Source organism: Idiotropiscis lumnitzeri, chromosome 9 (genome assembly GCF_059441095.1).
Source record: "Idiotropiscis lumnitzeri isolate Australia: NSW breed Sydney's pygmy pipehorse chromosome 9, RoL_Ilum_1.0, whole genome shotgun sequence".
Lineage (NCBI taxonomy): Eukaryota > Metazoa > Chordata > Actinopteri > Syngnathiformes > Syngnathidae > Idiotropiscis > Idiotropiscis lumnitzeri.
This window is the reverse complement of record NC_142399.1, coordinates 1,822,052-1,842,826: the sequence shown is the minus strand read 5'-3', so window position 1 is coordinate 1,842,826 and position 20,775 is coordinate 1,822,052. Positions and strand designations below refer to the sequence as shown.

The following is a 20,775-nucleotide window of genomic DNA, read 5'->3' as shown; positions in this document are numbered from 1 at the left end:
AAAGTGCCTCAATGAATCCTGAAACGAGAAGATGCGAGAGTTTTTGTGCAAGGCCATGCATCAGACGATGATCATCAACAAATGACATTTTTTATTGAATTCATCAAAATGTGGCGCACGTTCCACAAGAGTAATTGACCGCAGATTCCACTCCTTTCTGATTGGGGATTGGTTTTATTTCTAATGTGCCTTTTTTGTCCTATATTTTGAGCAAAAGAGAAACGAGGGGGTGATCTTAATTTGTCGTAAGAGCTCAAAGAATCAAAGAGTGCAGCAATGCCGACGTGCGGCGTTCATTTTTTTTTTTTTATCATGCACAGTGGAACTTTAAATTTTATTTTAAATATTCAGAATTGAGACTATGTTAATGTAATCAGGTCATGAAATGTTCTTTTCACCTGACAGTAGATCAACTCAATGCTTTATTGTTCACGGTGAGGCAGATGAGCCAAGTAAGGTGGTAATAACGGTGTTATGTCGTGATCCATGTGACCTGAGATTTTATGTACGGAGACGAGCCTGTGGCTATTGATTTGCAGTGGGGAATGAATCTGGATCTGACAAATCTTTTACTGCACTATCGCCCCTGCTGCCAGCCTCCCCCCCCCTCCTTTCACTGTAAACCTCCTCTGTGTCTACGAGCGGACATGAAACATCATCGCGTCGCTTTAAATCTCAGATGCCTTGGAAATGACACTCGTCGGCGACAAGGCCATTGATCGTGACGTCTGACAATGTGGCACGATATCGTCGCCGAACATCCTGAGCCATTCATCCTTGCCAGCGCATTTACACGGAAATCAGCAGGAAAAGAAAGCTCTGCAGGCTTTTGGGTCATCTTTGTTTTAGAGAGAGAGAGTGTGAGATATGAATCTGCAGTGATGCCTCCCTTGACGAAAGAGGCAAATACCCAGAAAAAGAGAAATCAATGCGACTGAGAGAATCCTTCAGGGTTTTGTTTCCCTCTTTCGACTGGCCCAGCTCCTTTCATTCGGCACATAATGTGCCTGCAGACGAAACCCACTTACCGTCCTTATCATCACCTTCAGACAAACAAAAACTTATATCTCATTTATTCTTTTTTTTTTTTTTTTTACATTTCCTCGGTACAAAGAATGATGAGTACATTGCAAGTCTTTTACGTTTGTTTTCCTTTCCGCACACAGCTGTGAGAGGAGAGAGGGAAGATTGGGCAGAACCTCTCTAACCATTCAAGTCAATCTTTGGCCGCAGAAGCGTGTTTAGAGCTGATAAGAAGGCCGGCGACTCTCTTTCGTTCTTCGACCGCGTTTTTTTTTTCTTTCCCCCTCCACAGTGAGCAAGAGAGAAAAGCAAGATGTCTGTCTCTTTTTTGCCTGTTGGTGGAACAGACTCGAAGCCCCTCCCACTGCAGCCCCAACAAATCTGCTACATCATGCTTATAAATTCCTTTCCTCCACTCTCATGTGGAGATAAAATGCAAATTCAAGAGAAGGTATAGACATGGTGCAAAAACGAATGCATGAGATGTGGAATGCATAGATTGGTATGTGCCGTATCATCCAGTTATTATCTTAAATATTAATATCACTGATTATGATCGTTCATACGTATATACAAACAAACAATTGGCATTGCTCCGTATGCTTCTCGAGTACATGTCAGTCTCATAAACGGAGCATGCGGATTCCATTTTGGGTGTTTGGTGGTTGTCACTTGTCTGGAATAATTTACCCTGCTGCTTGATGTCTCTTTAGGCCGTCGACATTTAATAGAGAGCTTGAAATTCAACCACGTGAATCCAGACAGTCCCGTGCATTGAGGGTTGTCATGTCGGGTTTCTTCCACAGTGTCTTGGTCATCCTCTACCTGGAGTTACTGGTCTCCGCCAGTCTGTTGTTCATGATGCCAAGGGCGCCCACTCCACCGGAGAAACCGTTGTGGCGTGAGCTGCCGCAAACCGTCCTGGGATACCCATTGGCCGATTCAGAAAGTTGTTTCTGCATGATGGCCAGCGACACCTTGTTGGACGCGGCCAAGTCTTTCATAGAGATCATCTCCCCAGACATTCGGCGGCCCTCGGTGTCGCTGTCACACGGTCCATCCACGTATGGCGGATGGCGACCTTTGGAACCGGGCCGGATGGCGTTTCGTCTGCCCAGGAAGGTGCTGGCCTTATTGCAACGCTGGCAAAACAAGCAGCTCATCTTCTCCAGCATCCAGTTGAGTACCTGCTTGATCACAATGGAGATGACGTTGAAGAGCGAGTAGATGCAGCACACTCCCGCTAGCATGAAGAGGAAGTTGGCCACCCGGTAGACGCCTTGGTATTCGTACGCCGCGGTTTGACTGCTAACAAAGTCCCCAAAGCCGATGGTGCTGAAGGTCACGAAGCAGAAGTACAGCGAATCTAAGTAGGTCCAGCCCTCCACGGGCGTGTACATGGCCGAAGCGCAGCAGGAGATGGTGATCGCCGACAGGCCGAGAATCAGCATCACGTGATAAACGGACGGTTTCCACCCGGGGAGACAGAAAGCCGAGAAGTCCCGGTGAACCCCCGGTGGGAGGATGCCGCTGTTTCTGATCCGCCGCTCCCTCACAGCCTTCATGACAACGGCGAGCAGGGTGATGATACGCTCCAGGAAGAGATTAAAGAAAAGGATGGTGGCAGCGCAGCCCAGGAGCCCGTAGAAGATCAAAAACACTTTGCCTGCAACTGTCACAGGCGTTGTCATCCCAAAACCTGCAGAGACGGAGGAGAAATTAAGAGTTTAATGCTTTCTGCGCTTGGGCTCCTGGGAGGTGTTTAGTTGAGTTCTACCACTGGTCGGACTGCACATTGTTGGGTACGATTTTAATGAGGTACCGATGTAATGAGGGGAAGTTGGTGTGACGGAGTACGCTGTCCCTAAGATTGTTGTGCCTGACCTCGCTAGCATACCAAAAGTGTTTGACCTTTTTAGTATTGTGGTCAATGAACATTTTTTTTTTTTTTTTTTCAAAAAGGTAAATTCGTGTCCAGGATTATTTTCATGGTTCATTTGGCACTCAGATGCTATTTCGATTGATTGTACCAATTTATTCTCAGACTCCCACGAGTTAAAATTTCTATTCATTATTATACTTTTTATTCGTCCTGTCGATTTAGTCCCACCCGGTCTTTTCAGCCCTTCTTCATGATCTGACAAACGACTCTGAAGGTAATGCTGAGGCTGCTGAATGAAGGCTTTTTCTATTGGTGGGAAGTCAAAATGAGGAGACAATAATGTCTGTAAAACATCTTAGCTAAGCTTATTTCGCCCCAGTTTTAAAGTATGGCTTCCCGCTATCATCTGATTTCCTAGTCAATTACATTAAGTGTTCAAGCGGAGGCAGCGAGGCGTGCTTGTCATTCTCAAGTGTCGCAGGTTCAGCTCTCAGGTAACCTCTATGTGACAGATGTTTGAGTGCCCAAAATCTCAGTCAATTGATCATTTGTCGACATGTTATATATTCTCTGTTCTTGTTTGTGGTGTACTTGAGATGATGTAGTTGTGACTTTGTTTGAGGAAACATGCAACTGTAGAGGATCAAGACTGCATTGAGGCTTATCCATTGAGCAACACACGACACATTTGTCCACAAATAGACTCATGTTCTGAAATCAACATTTCCGTTCCGGATCAAGGTCAAATGAGTTTTACATAATAATGATCCTTCATTTTTTTTTTTTTCCTTTTAGTGTTGAGCACCTTTTATAACCCCCGTTGGCAAGTCACAAATGGCATCAATATCGAGACAGCGCTTCCTTTATGGTACCCAAAATGGCTTTATTGACCTTATCTTGCTCACTGACAAGCACTCTCGTGAGGGCTTTTGACTTGCCGGGCCATTTAGTGTCGATCAGGACTGATTGACACGGATGGCTTCAAAGATACAACGGAGAATAAAAGCCCACGCAGAACGCAAGGGTTAAGTGTAGGCTTGGCACAAAAGCAACAGCTGCGCACCACCAGTCTGCATTACGTTCGCACGAACCTCCGCTAACAGACAACGAGGGAAGGTGATGGCTAGCGACGCCCAAATTGACCTCCGAAACGAAAAGCTTTGAGTTGCATATTGAATTAATTAGTAGGCCGGTTCTCTCGCAGCCCGAGTGAAATCTTAACGTCGTCTTCTTAGCGGGCCCGTCTTGCGCTCGCAAGCAAATGACCTAAGAGAGGCACAGGCACCAGGCATCGATTGAGCGTAGCATTTCCGAGTTAATACGCGAGAGCAGAGTGTCAAGACGGATTAGTCGCAACAGAACAAAAGCAGAACGCAAAGGACAGGCGTGCCGCAACGACACCTGCAAGCTTCACGATGACTTTATTCACAAAGATCCCAGATTAGATGTGGAAGTCAACAGCACAGACTAATGATGCTGCCGACCTCGGCGATGACGTACTCTCGGCACCGGCCACGAGGAACCATTCAACTCGGCAGAACCCGATACGATAAACGCGTGTGTGCTAATTCCACCGGAGCCCAGAGAAGTGCGCATATTTATTCATCCCCACTAACTATGCTCATCTCCACATGAAAATGATGTCAATAGCTAATGATTCTTGCAAATGGAATTATACTCCAGAGATTCTAGCAGGAACAGAGATTGGAGCGTTTCTATCAATAATTTACCGCTTGTAAGACTTAAGAGCAAAAGATGCTGAATTGGTTAAGAGGTTTGGGCGGTAAAAATGTGGTGCGGCGAAAGAAAGCACATTTCTCGACTGTAGTGATTTGGTCATCATTTGAGGGACGACGGCGTTTACGGCGGTTCTCCCACCCTATGCTCAAATGTCAAAGTACAGTCATTAGTCAAAAGAATACGACAAAACAGTGACAGAGGCATTGATGCACTCCATTTAGCAATCATGTTGAGCAATGTCAAACCAGGAGATAATTGAGAATGTGACTACTTTCTCATTTGGATGTTTTGAGCGTGGAAACTTCCGCGTCTTAGTTCCCTTTTTCTTCCATTTCTGTTTATTTTCTCGACCAGCAGGGAGCTCTTTAGTGTAAAAACGCTGCCGCAGAACCTGCTGTGTCTTAATGCACCAAATAAAGAAACAAAGTGCAAAACAACTGGTGGTGGTGGACTAGAAGGTAAAATGCAGACTTTTCCCCTCATGTATAATCCCACAAAATGCTGTTCATTGCTTTCATCAAGAAGTGAGCCAAAATGGAAAAAAAATGATATAATACAGTATTTATTGGAATGTTTCTTGGAAACAGTTATTTTTCAGTTGGCTTCTGAATATTTTTTAAAATTCTTTTTAGCAAGGGAAATTGAAAACATTTCGTTAGGGTCTATAAAAAAATAGCATTTTCGTTGCAAAACAAACCTACACCGTAGAGTTATACTCGTTGCGCACAATGGACAAGGAGAGCGCCACTGCCAACTACTGGAGTGCATGTGTTATTACACTTTATTGTTGTACGAGGGAAAAAAATAATAATTTAAATAATAATTATTTCAAAGACACCGTCTAATCAAAGAAAATAACAAGTGCATTTAAGACTCTTAAATGAAAATATGCGCGTGTCCGACTGCAAATGGTGACATGGATGTGTCCTTTCATGCCACCGAAGAGCCATTCAGCCATCAGATTCATAGCTTGCGTCTGATGGCGCCATTGGCCTTGTCCTTGGCTTTTCCATGACACTGTCGGTGCCCTCCGTGTTTGAATATGAGCTGAGCGTCATAAAGCCGTCTGCTATTATCCCCATAAAGTAAACACACCTGTCCTGATGGATCCTTTGAAACACGGGCGCTCTGAGATCATATTCAGCACAAAAGTCGCTGACACAGCATCACAGTGATGCCACATAGAATGTGAGGAGTTGCGGGAATCTTTTATGAAATGATGAAAAATCAGACTATTAAATCTTGCTCGTGTAAGAAAGAGACGATGACTGCAAACGGACTTTAAGACCCCTTTAAAAGTCATTTTGGATTGTAACAGTGAAAAAGAGCGAGCTGGCTCAGTTAGCTGATAAGGCAATGCTCAATCACCAGTAAATTGATTTTTCATGCCATCATCACTCACTTTGTTTTATTTCCAGCCCACGAGACGGAAACTATCCAATAACAGATTTACTGGCCGCAGTATTTGATTTCACCTTCACAATCTGAGCAGAACAATTCAAAAGATCTGTCAAATATTTAATCTAGGCTTTCATTGGCCGTTTCAGGTTTGTTAGCTTTTTTTTTTTAAAGGATAAGTTGTCTTTGCAATAATATGCGCTTCACGCTCCCATTTGTGTCAACACAATATTTTGAGGAATTTTGCTTTTGTGGAGTATGAATTAAACAGACAAATCCACCTGTTTTTAATTTGAATTTTCAAAGCCTCATGTAAGTTAGTACAATATAATAAACATGTTCTAAAGCTTCTAGAAAGAACTGCCGCAGCACACGATCCAACGACTTTCCTCTGACAATGCTCTTATTCCATAATTCATTATTCCATAAAAGCAATTATTGTTATAATAAGCAGCAATGCAAGACGAAAGCTTCTTGGAGGCGCCGTATTGACATGTCGCCTGACATATAGCTAATTTCTCACGGGAGCAGGGAGACTTCTTAATTCCCCCCAAAAAAAAAAAATGCTCTCACTGTGATTCAATTTACGGTCAAATGCAGTGCGTTAAAGATTTTAATTAATTAGAGTTGTTGTGTTGGAAGACTACTTTCAACTCCCGCTACTGCCGCTGAGCTACACAGTATCAAATTTCACAGAGGTTGTTTAATGCAATCTAAGATTTGAGAGATGAATGAATGCACTGATCAGTTTTGTTGTCTTTTCATGCAAACAATTCCACGCAAAAGCAGCACCTGCTCAAATATAATAGTTTAACATTTTCATGTATCCAATTAAAATGTTTAAACAACGGACACAACTGCTCCTCTGTAAAAGCAAAAATGAATCACTATTTCTCCTCTGGTACGACATCATAAGGCGGAATATTGATGGAAAGTCCCTCCCCTCTATTATATTTTAGTGCCGTTTTATACGCAACAATCGCTGAGCTCTTCATTGAGTCTATATTAGAGTCTGGCAGCTTTTTCAAAGGCCAATATCGACCAGAAGCTGCAGAGCATGAGCATCCTCATCATGAACGTAGTCGCAGAGCAATTTGGGGTAGAAGTGGCAAAAAAAAAGTTGACAGAAGCAATCCAACAAAGCAACCCCTTGAGAAGCCAGGTGGGAGGAGAACTCAATTGAGGCATAAGGTCAAAGCAGCTCAAGGAAAGCAGAAAACGGCACTTTTTTTCTGCGTGTCACTCGATGTTGCTGGCATGGATAGTCGAACACAAATACATTTGTCATACGCGGCACACTAATCGCTGTTTGGCAATCACTGCTCTCCGAGTCGGGCGCTATTGCTGACAAGGTTGTGAAATATTTGGCAAATTCCATCTGTTGGGTCATCCAAAACTGCAAGTCGTGATTCCCTGGTCACTCTTAAGAGGTCTTCTCGTCTCCTTAGACTCGTTCACTTGCAGCTTCAGGCAACAGAGCCTCGATATGGTCTTAATATCAAAGTCCGCCAAACAGGTGTTTCTGTTGGAACGGATCGTCCGCTGGGAACATCGGACCAGCATGAGAGGTCCGACGATGTTTCAAGAGTTCATCGACAGAAATGGCTGCAAAGTCTGTTGTGAGGCAATTGGAGCGAGGTGTTGAAAGGAACTGCAGAGAAGAATGAGAGCCTCCAAGAAAATCCCGGAGGTAGCAAAAAAAGGCTCATGGTGGTTGGAAATTCCTACACAGGGGGGGAATCCGTGAAGCAATGTGACCTTTACACTCGATCGGAACTGCCGTAATCACGCTCGGTCAGCCGGGCAAGGTTAGATGATTTAAAAAAAAAAAAAAGGCAAGTAGATGCTTTTGAACACTTTAAGATAAGATAATATTCCCTTTATTAGTCCCACAATGGGGAAATTCGAGATTCGAACCCAGGCCTCCTGGGGAGACTGGGACCGAAACGCGGCGCCTTAGACCACTCGGCCATCCTGGCAGCGAATTACAGTTTTTGCACGGATTGCTCCATTCATTTGTTTTGCGCGGGGGAACTAACTTGTCTTTGCAATGATTTGGTTTATTTCCGATCATTTCCAAAGATATTTTCTGTTAAACAACATTGTCACTCCTGTTTTCATCAGCTGGTAGCTTTGAGAATTCTTCACGAAGCCGCTCCGTCGTTCTCGTTTTAGGGCAAATGGATTGACTGCCCAAAAAAAAAAGGTGCTGTCTGGCAACAGCTGCTGGCTTATTACCACTGTCACCTTAACGGGCGATCCGAGGAGGCGGTTGTACGCTGGCCGTTACCGTTTTTAGGCACATTTTTAAAATGTAAGTAAAAGTTAATCTCAACCTTCTAAATGTTCCTCAAGTGTACTGAGAATTTTTTTTTTTTTTTGCTTAGCATGCAAACGATCTTATGTGCAATTCAGCTTTATCCTGTTCGTGATTCCCAGAATAGATAGAAAAAACATCTTAACTCGCCGTCCGGATTAGAATGGATGAGCAAAAGGGTCAGTTGCCCGCAGGGTGCAAAGGACTCTCCGAGAAAATTGTCTCTTCGCTCTGCTGACGCCGAAAGCAGAATCAGTGAAACGCTAATCATTTGGAAGAGGAAGAAGTTGAGAAAAATCTGCTGTGTCCTCTAAACTGTTCACGGGATCGCTTCAGTGCCGTGATTTGAGTCTATGAGCTCCAGAATGTGGGCGGGTGGACGCCCTCGCCAGTCAGCATAGATTTATGTCCCGCAGTGATGCTGCAGAGGATTGCACATCCAAATACATAGAAAGCTTGACTGTCCAACAAACGCGCGCGTCATGAAAGCCTTTAAGGGGGCGTCTGGGATTTTCTTTTCTTTTTCCAATTTCAGCAGATTTCTTCCCTTGTGCACCAATTGCTTTCTTTGCAGCTGTGACTCGTGGGCCGTTCGATGCCACGATAGCCCATCGGGTACACAGGCCATCGTGCTTGAAGACTCTTGCATAATTCTCTAGCGACCTTGTCTGAGTCAAGTCGATGCACAGATCAGAGGAAAGTTTCAATCGCAAATCCTTCCGTGGGACAATTTGAAAATAATTCACGCTCTGTAGAGTTCAAATCGTGTTGCCCCCCCCCGTGACCCTTGTGTGAGGAGAAGCGGTTCAGATAATGGATGGCAGGATGTTCTTGGTGGAGCTCTGCATTGCACGTCTCTTCTAACTTTTTCGTGTATTAAACCATGAATTACTCATGACTAAAGTTGTTCAAACTTTGAACATTTTCACTTGGCTTACTCGTAAGATTGATTTTTTTTTATTTTTTTTATAGCCTGCTCTGACCTTTTTATTGACTTTGCACTTCACGTCCACGACTTCATGTGAGCTGTTTAAAAGTTCAGTTTGGAAAAATCTGCTTTCAAGTTTGTGATGCTCTGATCAATTCTCCTTTAACATGGCTGTTCTTCTTCATACTGAAATCATTTTTTGCTGAGCTCAGGACGACTCGCGATCGAAAGAGACCCCCGGTGTTGTTGCAGGTCCTCTGTTGTCCATTTTTAACAGTGACATTTGGTCTGAGTCTGTCATGTGACCGAGCAGCACGGCACATCTAAAGAAACAGGAGGGCAGCGTGACGCCGGAGCTCTTATATTTCACGCAGCAGTCCAGCGCCAGAAACAAACCGAGATAGTATTTGTAGATCAAAACAGCGCAGCTAAACGTTCAAAGTTCAAAATGTAAACTAAAGTCATGAAATAAATGCGGCGGTTGTTGAATTTGACGGGTGAGATTGGATGAGGAGAGAAAGATTGGAGGGGATACTGATATCGGCGACATTATTTGTCCGGCGTCATCTTGCAAGATTTGGACTTCCAATGTCAGCGGCGCTAAAACGCTGCATACACATCCTCTTTTACACGTGATTCCATAAAATGCAATTGCAGCAGCATGCACATTACGGTGAGAGTCATTAGCCCGATGCGACCACCTTAATGACTTTATTCTAGCATCCACCTGGATTCGGCTGACTGACGTGGCGTGCACCTGGATGCTCGAGAGGCTCCGGTATGATGATTCTGCTTCACATCCCCAAACAAGGGCTTGTTTTACACGCGCTTACTTCCTCCATTCCACCTGCACCGTCAAAGGGGACCCAATAAAAATGCTTTGGAGGTATTGCTTTAACATAAAACGATGACTGCGGTTGCTTTGTTGTTGTGTAGGACTGAGAGAATGTATCTGAACTGTTGTTTTGTTTTTGTCCCATTTTATTTTTATTTTTTTGGGGGGAGGTGGGGATTCGGAAGTTACTTCCTGGTTCAGGGAGCGATAGAGCACTGATCCAGATCATCACCAAACTCAATTGAAATATAATTAGTTGGTCTTCCATGCACCATTCCTCTACAAAGTTTATTGGACATTAGTTTTGTATTCATTTGTCCGTTTGGGTTTCACAAGTCATGGCTGCTGCAAATTTATTTATTTTTTTTCTTTCTCAGCACTGTAGCTGCAATTAACTAATTCACTACCAGCCGATTTAAAAAAAAAAAAAAAAAATAAAAATAAAATAAAATAAAAAAAAAAAAAATAGATTGGATCTTTGACATCTTTATTCGTCAATGGTAATAAATGAGTTACTACCTCACTGCCCATGTCAATCAAATTTAAATTTTTTGATACGCTTGCATATAATTGAGCATCTGGCCAGTGAGTCCTTGTATGCTTTTGAACTGTGCTTCCGTTCCTTGTCTGCACTTGTGACTTCTCTGTGTGGGTGGCAAGAAGTGTGACGCAGCGTTAGCCTGCCAGGGGCAAAAAGAGGAAGGGCAATAATTGAATATCTGCCGCTGAATATGATATGGAAAACTACCCTCATTGGTTTGACCCTCTTCATCACGGCAGCACACCTGATTCCGACCATGAGTACTTCGGAACAACAAAGAACATCTCGAGGATGCCACTAAAGCCTGAAAATGAGGCCAAATTAGATCTTGAGCCCCATAAACAGATTTGGAGAGCTGTTCTAATTGGCAGCTATCAGCTATCAATCAGTCTCAAAGGTTATAAATAGCCGATGACGTATGAATAGAAATGTCTGTTCACCGAACACACTCAAGTGGCCGCTTTTAATGAACAGACAATTTTCTTGGAGCACATCCAAGGCAGGGCAACACAAATGTGCCGCTTTGGCTTCTAGAAGAATATGAGGAATTCACTTCATCATTTCTTTTCCCTCATATTACGGATACTTGATATTTTTCAAAATGACCAATAGTCAAAAGTTGTGCTTCCATTCTGACCAACAAGCAATCCCGTTCTATCGTGCTTCCCGCGTACGACTGAGCATCATCTGTAATTTACTGTGGACGGTGAATTAATTATAGAGCTGGTCTCGTTGGAATATCACTTTTGTTTTTGTCAAGAGACAAGCGGGTGAACTTGAACGTTATTGCTTGTCTCGAGCTGCTGCTTATTAGCTTAAGTTTTCTGTCAAAGCTGAATTTCACTGTGCCGCAATCGTCCTTATTTTTTTTGGGGGGGGGGGGTGAGCATTAGTTATTGTTTGGGAAACTGGTGGACTCCTTTGCTGATGTTTTTTTTTTTTTTTTTTTTAGAGAAAATATGTCATTTGTTTGCCACAAGGACCAAATAGCAAACCTCGAGTTGAACTCATCCTAAGGGGAACATCTGCTTCACTGCCAACACATTTAATAGTCGACTGTGCAGAATATTGACTCCTCTGGGTACCATGAATGAGTTCTTATTTCTTTAAAGCGTCTAGTGGTTTGAATCAGTCGCTGGGAATCAATCATGAATCAAAATCATTGGAGTGTGTTGTATACGTCACTATTGAGATTGAGTCACAGCCATCAAAAAAAGTGTCAATGCATACAAGCCAAGGTTTTAGATTTTTCATTATGGTTTGTTTTGACTTTAGATTTTTTAATTGACTTGGTTTCAATTAGTTTTTAAAGCATTTTTTTTGTTTTAGTTTCATGAAAATGTTTTTGTTTCATATTAGTTTCAGTATTAGTTTTTAGTTTTTTGAATCATATGGAACGTTTGTCGAGTCTCTTTACCCTCCCCCCTCAGGATGAATGTACAAAATGACCAAAAATGAGCCCTGAATATGACAAAAATGAAGGCCATATTTGGGAATGATAGATTTTAGTTAGATTTTTACATTTTTATTTCATGAACAAAAATATTTTTTCAATTTTAGTTTTAGCTATGTTGCTAGTTTTCATTAGCTATAACAATCTTGATGCAGGCCCAACGATGTCCGTCCATCCATCCATCAAGCCATTCATTGTTCCATACCACGCTTAAATGTCAAAGTAGCTGCTGCAGCCGAAGGCGTGTTGGACCAGTTGCGAGTCAATCACAGAATTCCTGTGAACAGCCCACTGCCACTCCAAAAGGTTTTGTGATACTCATTTTGTTGAAAAATAGTCCCAACAATGTTTTTGCCCTTATTGTGACAGCTTTAGCCGAAAAAGCCTTTCTTCTGTGATTGCGCTCTGTGGTATTCCCCCAACTTGGCAAACACAAAAAGTGCAGCTCGAGTGTAGGCTGACCAAATGTCGGCAACTTTCATCCGTACTTCGGTGCCATCCCAAAGAGAGAATCACTCCGGAACCGAATCCTCTACGACACCAGAGTGCAAGCTTGGCGTGCTTGGGGGGGGATTGTCTCGAGCTGCAGGGGGATGCCACTGTGATCACACCTTGTGTTGGGAGGCCCCGTATCCCTTTCATATCACGCCGCGCACTAACCAAAGGGGTGGGGGTGTGGGCGGGGGCGGTATGCAGATCAAAGCAAGATGGAAATCCAAACAGAAACCCATGCAAGCGCATGAAACACTTTGGAGCCTACCTCCGAATCACCCCTTCCCAACCCCCCCACACCCACCAGACAGAGACGGCTGACTCAGTTTATGGGTTGTGTTTATCCGGGGGGGGGGGAGAATTGTGCGACAAATGAAGCGCAAAGGATTTTAAGCAGACACACACACACAAACACAAACACAGCTTCCTTCTCAGCAAGTGAGCTGTGTGCTTGCGCTGCCCTGGAGCTTTCTGTTTGTGTGTTTTGTGGACGAACAGCGGAAGGATCACAAGTAGAAGAAAGATAAAAGTGAATATGTGGCATAAGTTACCTTGTTGTATGTGTGCATTATTCTCGTTTCAAGGTGATCATTGGAAGTGAACTCTCCGGTTGAGGAGACGGTGGGACACAGAGTGTCTCGCTCACGTCCTCCATCATTTAACTTTATGCTCCGGGTGGGAGAGCGTTCGCCATCATACATGCAGGCCATCGCCACAGCATTGGCCCGCGGGACATCCTGGGAGGGACACTTGCTCTTTTCTGACCTATTACATGAGTAAATGTTACAGGGGGCTGCTTTGGGAGGGGGGATGCAGAAAGGGGCACTCGATGACATTCCAGTTGGTTTGAATGGAAATGCGTCTGCACCCGTGGGTGCTGTCCTATAGCTCGAAATGAGTGGACTGTTCCAAATGGCAGCCAGTGTCAGATGTCGCTCCCTTGCCAAAATCCCCTCACGGCCAAAATGTAACACATGACTTGGGGAGAAAAAAAAAAACCCAGCAATGCTTGCATCTGTTCTATTCTGCATGTAAGCCAGTGGAAAAGAGCCTACGGGGCAGAAGCGCACACCTGTCAATATTGACATTCGGATTCTTATTGCATCGGTGCATTGAATAGGGTCATTTGTGCCTCGAGGGATTTTGTTTGCCTAACACAAGTTCATTTGGGACAGGTTAGTGAATTCGTACTTTATCATTTGTGTGTTTCAGTGGGAAGGAAAATCACCAGTGGGACACGTTCAACTTCATCATGATAGATAGATAGATATAGATTTGAACGATGACGTACAGTTTGCTACTACAAGAATAAATGTGTTGGTCTAACAATTTAGTATGTGTATGAGCGTGTGTGTGTGCGAGCATGTGTGCATACGTGTACATATATGCATTATAAAGTTTCACACGGGTTAGTTTGGAAGTAAAAATCTGCGAACTGTATGAATAATCCATTTTACTTAATTGATCGGAAAAGTACAACGAATCCTTTTTTTTTCATTTATTTAGTCCAGTAATGTATGTTGACGGGCAGATGGATTACCTGCTCACCCACATGAATGGTACAAGGCACATGATTAAACAACTTTTCACTTTTTGTAACTTTTCTGTTTGCTGGCGTCCCATGAGATTTTTTAAAATGTCAGATATGTGCCTATAGGCTTAATTAAATTTGGAAAACGGGCTTAAAGTGCCTGCTAGTAATCACAGGTTGTTTTTTTTTCTATTGAAGTGTGTTTGTCAGGAAGTTTGAAAAGTAATATATTGAGGGGACCATTCAGGATTCACAGGTCAAGAAAATGACTTGATGCTGCATAGATTAGATCATAAAACACCCACCTATGGTTGACACCACAGTTCCAACAAAGTAAAAAGCCCCTGTAAAATCCCATCGTGGTCTCAGAGCATCAGCTCGGATCCCAGCGGCGATGGCTGCCTCGTACTGCCGCAGGAAAGAGTTAAGCTCCCCCAGGCTGATGTTGAAGGTCTCACTGAAGTTGCGGAGCGTCCCGTTCCAGCGGCCGTGAGCCCGCAGCTCGGAGGGCCTCTCGATGGCCGAGAAGACCGCAGCGCCGCACAGCAAGTAGAGGATGATAAGGAGGGCGAGCAGCACGAAGCGGCCGTTGTCCTCGTTCAAGTGCAGGGAGCGGCAGCCTTGCAGACGCTGGCCAGGCATCCTCCAAATTTCAGCACCACTCGCGTGTCGGACAGCGACAAGCTCCACCTCGGAGGAGGCATCAAAAGCCGCGGGTGGGCGCTCACTGCACCGCCGTCACTGCATTTGCCCGGGATGCCTCTCCTTTAAGTAGCGCGCCACCCCGTCCCACGGTGGAGTGGGCATCGCAGAGACTCCACTTGGGGAAATCCACCACTTTGCACGGACCCACCGAGGAGCAAGAGTTAAGGAGAAAAAACACCGGCGCATTGTGTCATGCTTGATCTCCGCACGCGGACGTTGCCCAAGTCCAACCGGGGTTCACCTCCGCAAAAAGAAAGAGAAAAACAAAATGACCGTTGTGAAATACGATAAACTAAAGCTGAATATAGAAGAGCTGCGCCCAAAAAAATGTTTCAAACGCAGTCTCAGGCGTGTGGAGACGCCGGAGCTGCAGACGGCACACTGGCGCGCAAATGGCGAGCTTGACTTCGCGTTCCTATCTCTCCACTAGAAGAGCGATAGTCCGCAATCGCCGATTGACTCGACTGCTTTGTTGCATGGAGGTGTGAGCACATGCCGCCACACGGCAGGGGCCAAATGGAAAAGTGAGTCATTTCCCCAATAAACAGTGTGAAAGTTTTGCATGAAAAGCAACGCTTTGTAAGTTAATTTGATAGCCTTTATTATTGATAGCAGAAATTTAAAGTATTCAAGCTAGCACTCGCTGTTCAAAATTATAGAACAGGGCAAATTCATACATTGGAATATATACACCTCTTTTTATGGAAAAAAAATGCTGTGGTTTTCAAAAAGTCATATTGTTTTCTTTCATTTTTATAAAAATATTTGCGTCGCAATAAATACAATTTTTTCCAAACCCAAAGCCAAGAACAGCTAATGTTTAAGACTGTCATGAACTGCTTTATTTGTTTAGGATTTTGACTTTGGTTTCATGTTTTGCCTCCTGTGTCTTCTGCCTCATCATGTCTATTGAGTTCGCCTGTGTTCGTTTACCTTAGCCCCAGTGTTAAACAATCAGCTTCCTCACTTGAAAAGCGGGTAGCTTCAAACAAAAGGTGCCTTTTCTTTCTGAGTTTTTTGTACTGTAAATTCAATTAAATAAAAGCGGGAATTCCGAACTTTTATCTTTTGACCTGAAAAGCAAATTTCTTCAGCATACAAATCACACAAAGTAAATTACCTTTCTGTTCCAATACTTTTGGAAACAACATAACATCTCCTGTAGTTTGTTTTTTTAGCTCACTGAGCATTTACAGGGCCGCAATTAGTGTCCACTAAAAGAACAATGTCTATTTGAACCGAGTGCTGACAAAATTGATGATGACCCTAAACTGCTGATCCATGAAGATGGCCAGGAAAATATTGACTTCAAAAGTGTCAGTGAAAGCAGCGGCTGCATATGGACCAAGAAACTGTCACTTTGTCACACAAAGGAAGATGGAAGAAGACTGGGAAGAATTTAGAAAAGTGTAGAAAATTAGAGCCTGGGTGTGCAGCGCAAACTCAAACTTTGATGTTACAGGAGTCTCTTTTCCAAGGAGAGGACATGAGCGCTTAGCCGGGTTGCATCATCGGAGGATGGATTGATCGCGTTTTCTAATGTAATAAATTGGCTTAGAAAAATCAAAACAAGAATGTAAAGCACGAGTGACGCACTTGTCTTGGCTGTGCGCTGCCACTTTCTCGATCAATTCAAATCGTTGACTTAAAGTACTGATGCTGGTGGAGGGAGCCACTTGGAACGATGTTCCATATTACACTGAAAATATTTTGCTGTGATGAAAAAAAAACAACAAGAAAGTTGTTTTCACTTTTTTTATAAGGAGAGTTTTTGAGTATTTTTTTATTGCATAGTATTTAGTTAAAAAAAGAAAAAAAAAAGCCACCCAACCTGCACCAGGTATGGAAATGACCACTCGTCCCCTAATCCATGCCACTCCTATGTTTGTTATGCCACTGGTGTCTCCAAAAAAACAAAAAAAACAACTGTTTTTCTAAATGAATATTTTTTGTGTAGCAAAAAGATGACTGCATGACCATTTTTGGTGTGTATTAAATGTTGACAACACAACACAAATGATGATGAAATTACCCGTCATGTCAAACATGAATCTATAAATAGCCCAACCCTCACCCTCCGCCCTCTAAGATTTCTTTTGAGGGTTGTGTGGAGGGCAAACATGCACGGAGAAGAAGGTCACTCCAGGATTTAATGACTACACTGAACACCCCTTCTAATATTCAGGTGATGAAGTGAGAGACAATTCAGTTCCTTTTGGAAGTTCAGTTGCACAAAGCCTCACCCAAAGTTGGCTCCAGCTCACGCGCGGTCCTGTAGTGAGGATAAGAGGTGTAAAAAAATGGAAATGAAAAACAAACTTTCATGTGAAGTGTTATATTTTTTGGAGTAACTTCACAATTGGTCTTTTTTTTTTTTTTAACTAATCTTAAAGGGGAGGTCAACCCCAAAAAATGCCGCCTGACAAGAAGTTCAGTGGCAGTTTGCGAAGCATTAAGGCAGCTCCAACGTATGGCATGCTACAATTTCCGCTATCCATGGCAAGCTACTCAAAGACTTGACGCGTTATGATGCTCAACAACCTCAAGTCGCTACTTGTAAAGCTTTATCACTCTCCAAAGCATCTTCGAAAGCACAGGTGTCAAACTCCAGTCCTGGCCGGACCGCTTTCCTGCATTCTTTAAGACTCTCTCGGCTGCAACAGACGTGATTCAAATGATCAGCAAGCTCCCAAGAAGCCCGATAAATATCTTGCTCATTGGAATCACGTGTGTTCTTACATATGTAAGCCTTTTAAACTTAAATATCAAACTTCTGATAAATAAAAACAATGTTGAGGTATGATCATGACGTTGTTACAATCAAATCAATGAATGTATTTCTGTTTATTTTCAGAATATGAATCATGCACCGTGACGACGCCGTCAAAGAAAACTGATGTTGAACTTGAATTTGCCAAGATAAGCAATTAGCTCAGCTGACGTAAAGAGCGCCAGCAACGTTTTGCACACCGCAACTGTCCGATGACAGGAGATCCAGAGGACATTTGGGCGAGACAGAGGAGAGCCTATCCTTCAAAATGCGGCAGCGAGAGCAGCTCCTCCGCTGAATAATGATGAGGAAACAAGGTAGGGAGGACACACATGTATGGACGCGGGAAAATGGAGCAACGGAGTAAGTGGGTGAGGGATTTCCTTTCACCCCGCTGAGCAAGCGCAGTCTCACCATCGTTAATAACATGAGGCGGAACCGATCCTTTGTCATGCCCGGAATACTCGGGAGACGGGAATGTTCAGCGGTGGAATGGGATCTGATGAGGCCCATGAAGTTCTCCGAAGGAAGGTTAGGACGAAGCGCTTGCCTCGTCACAATCGAATAAATGAGGTTTTATTGATTCTGATCTGGCTCGACAAAGCCAATTAAGCTAGCACGGTCCTCTGAGTCTTAGGAAGAACCCCGACATAAAGTCATTTGTCGCAGAGGTTTGAAGTCAAATGTCGGAGATATAAAGCCACGTTACTCCATGTCCTCATTTAAAGGCCCAAGTTGGATTGGAAAAAAAATCGTAATTGAGCCGCGTTGCGAACATTAGCCTTAGACCGAAGCAAACAACAGTTTCATTGTCCGAATTTCCCAATTCCTGACCGTTTTTTTTTTAATTCGATGTGGCTCATCTCTGATGAAGGATGCTTGATCAGAATCGTAAAGCTTTGCTAAATGCAAAGCAACGATATGAATCCAATTTTTCCCGATCATCTGTCTCACTTTAAATGCGGAAGTGGTGGCACTCTTAAATGTTACAAATTATTTATTATCGTGAGCCGTGAGCGCCCAAATGCAACGTATGATACATTCTTTTCACTAACCTTTAAACGTAGAGCTTTTAATGGCAGAGGGGAAAAGGCCAACAATCTTACAACCGCTCCTGTTTTGCGGAGTAGTAGCACTTTTGTTCTTCAAGCGCCAACGGTGATTCATCAGCGTGAAGGAGTGAAGAATGTGTGACTGCATCACTCACGCTTTGTCATCTCTTCCTGGAGCTTCTCAACTATCACAGAAAATGAAATGAACCTTCCCAATTCTGCCAAGTCAGCAAAATTTTGCATTTCTATTGACTTAGTCATGACTTGACACCTTAACGCACTGTGCGTGTTTCACAGTTTTGTGTTAAGCGAGCCGTGATGACACACGGAGTGACCACAGTCCAGAAAACACGGAGGTGGACATTGCAAGGTTTGCTGCAGTGTTACATCGTTCGTCCACCCACCTTTTCGACAGTTCCCGAGGGTTGCTAGAGGAGAGCAATTACAAAACTAAACATTTCTTGACTTCCCGACAAGCGAGGAGAGATGATAAATGTCTGATGGGAATTTCAGCATCACTTTTATAAGCCATAATGATATGCAAGATAAGTTGCTGACTTTTTTTTTTCTTTTCATTATGTGTCTGTTTTTTTAGGAGTGACTCAAATCAAAATGACTTTGACCAGGCAGAGCACCTGGGCTACTCTGCATATTTGAATAAATGCACAGAAAAGAGGTAGAGTAAGGTTAAAACGTATCTGGAGATTCTTTTCATTTGCGTAAAAAAGCTGATGGGCCAAGTTTCCCGATTCCCAGGCTGCACCGGTGATTTTCCTGAAGCAGCAAATGTCTCAGTCAAGTAATTTTAAGTGGCACTTTGCGCAGACACAACAATGCCGCACCCCACTGGCTCTTTATATGCCTACAAAATTAATACTAAGCATCTGTATTAGCAGCCGTTCTTGGATGAGGCAGCGGTGGACTGCTTGGAACACGAGCTTGTTGGGTGCGAGCACACGAGCGGGATCCATCGCAAGAGGCATGTCAAAAATATGGCCTGGTAATAATCTCAAATTTATGACTGAAGCTGCAAGGAGGTTGTAAATTAACAATAATGTGGCCTGTATTACAGCATACTGAGAGTTGTTTCTGATATTTGGGTTCACTTATTTCACTTTGACAATATTCAATTCTTAGTTTTTTTACATGTGGACAATTCCATGTAAAGTTCTTTGGGAATCGAGGTATACTTTTAATACTGCTCTTGAATTGTATCGATTGATATTATGCAATTGTATCGAGTTTTGTCGCTTGTTACAAGAGGGAATTGCCCACAGGAAAACAAAAATCAATTGGAACCTATAGATTCTTCAAGTTGTGAGAAGAGTTCCTCTAAGCTTCGACTGACTTAGCCCACTGAGACTTTCAGTTGTACAGTGAAGGAAAACTAAGTTGGTGCAACGCATTCATCATGTTGACAGACTCCAAAAGTTTTCTTCCCCTTTCCTTCCCTAGGTTCTGTTTCCACACAGGTTTGCTCATTTAGATTCCACATGTGATAGAATCAGCAACACTCGGTTTGAAATACGTACTGTCGTTCATCGTACCGGAAGGCAGAATATATCCTAGCAAGTCTCAAACTTGGGTTATTGTTAGTGCTTCTCAAATAGTGGGGCGGGCCCCTCTGGGGGGCGTGGTATGATGCTGAGGGGGACACGCATAAACCTGGGGAGCATGCTTTTTTTCCGCCGTACTCCGATAAAGTGTAATTGCACCTCCACTCCAGTAGTTGGCAGTGGCGCTCTCCTTGCCTATTGTGCACAGCGAGTATTAACTCTACGGCGTAGCTTTGTCTTGCGGCGAAAATGATATTTATAGTTGCCGCGGAGAGTGGGTGGTGGCGTGGGCGAATTGTTTTCTTCTTGCTAGGGGGCAGCGTAACAGAAAATAATGGAGAAGCATTTGGATTATACTATGTTTTATTTTCAAATACCACTTTTTAGATCTGCTGTTTTCTCACGTCTAATAGAAGATAAAGTTGGAGGTGGTGATTATAGTATACATGTAATTTGCATAGCATAGCATAATGGAATAGAATACTTGAGATCAGTCACTGTGGCAGAAACACTTGTCGTTTGCAGCATATCAGTTAAACAGTTGCAAAAATT

At 43.3% G+C, this 20,775-nt stretch overlaps 1 protein-coding gene across 1 annotated transcript; it reads right to left on the bottom strand.

Moving 5' to 3' along the window:
• Positions 1-1,634: 1,634 nt before the first annotated feature.
• kcnk12 (potassium channel, subfamily K, member 12) lies at positions 1,635-15,276 on the bottom strand. Its single transcript, XM_088304875.1, has 2 exons — positions 14,446-15,276; positions 1,635-2,722 (listed from the first exon to the last, which is right to left on the bottom strand). Exons 1-2 carry the CDS (start codon positions 14,780-14,782, stop codon positions 1,845-1,847), a joined length of 1,215 nt encoding a protein of 404 aa, XP_088161001.1. The 5' UTR covers positions 14,783-15,276; the 3' UTR covers positions 1,635-1,844.
• Between the last annotated feature and the right edge of the window lie 5,499 nt (positions 15,277-20,775).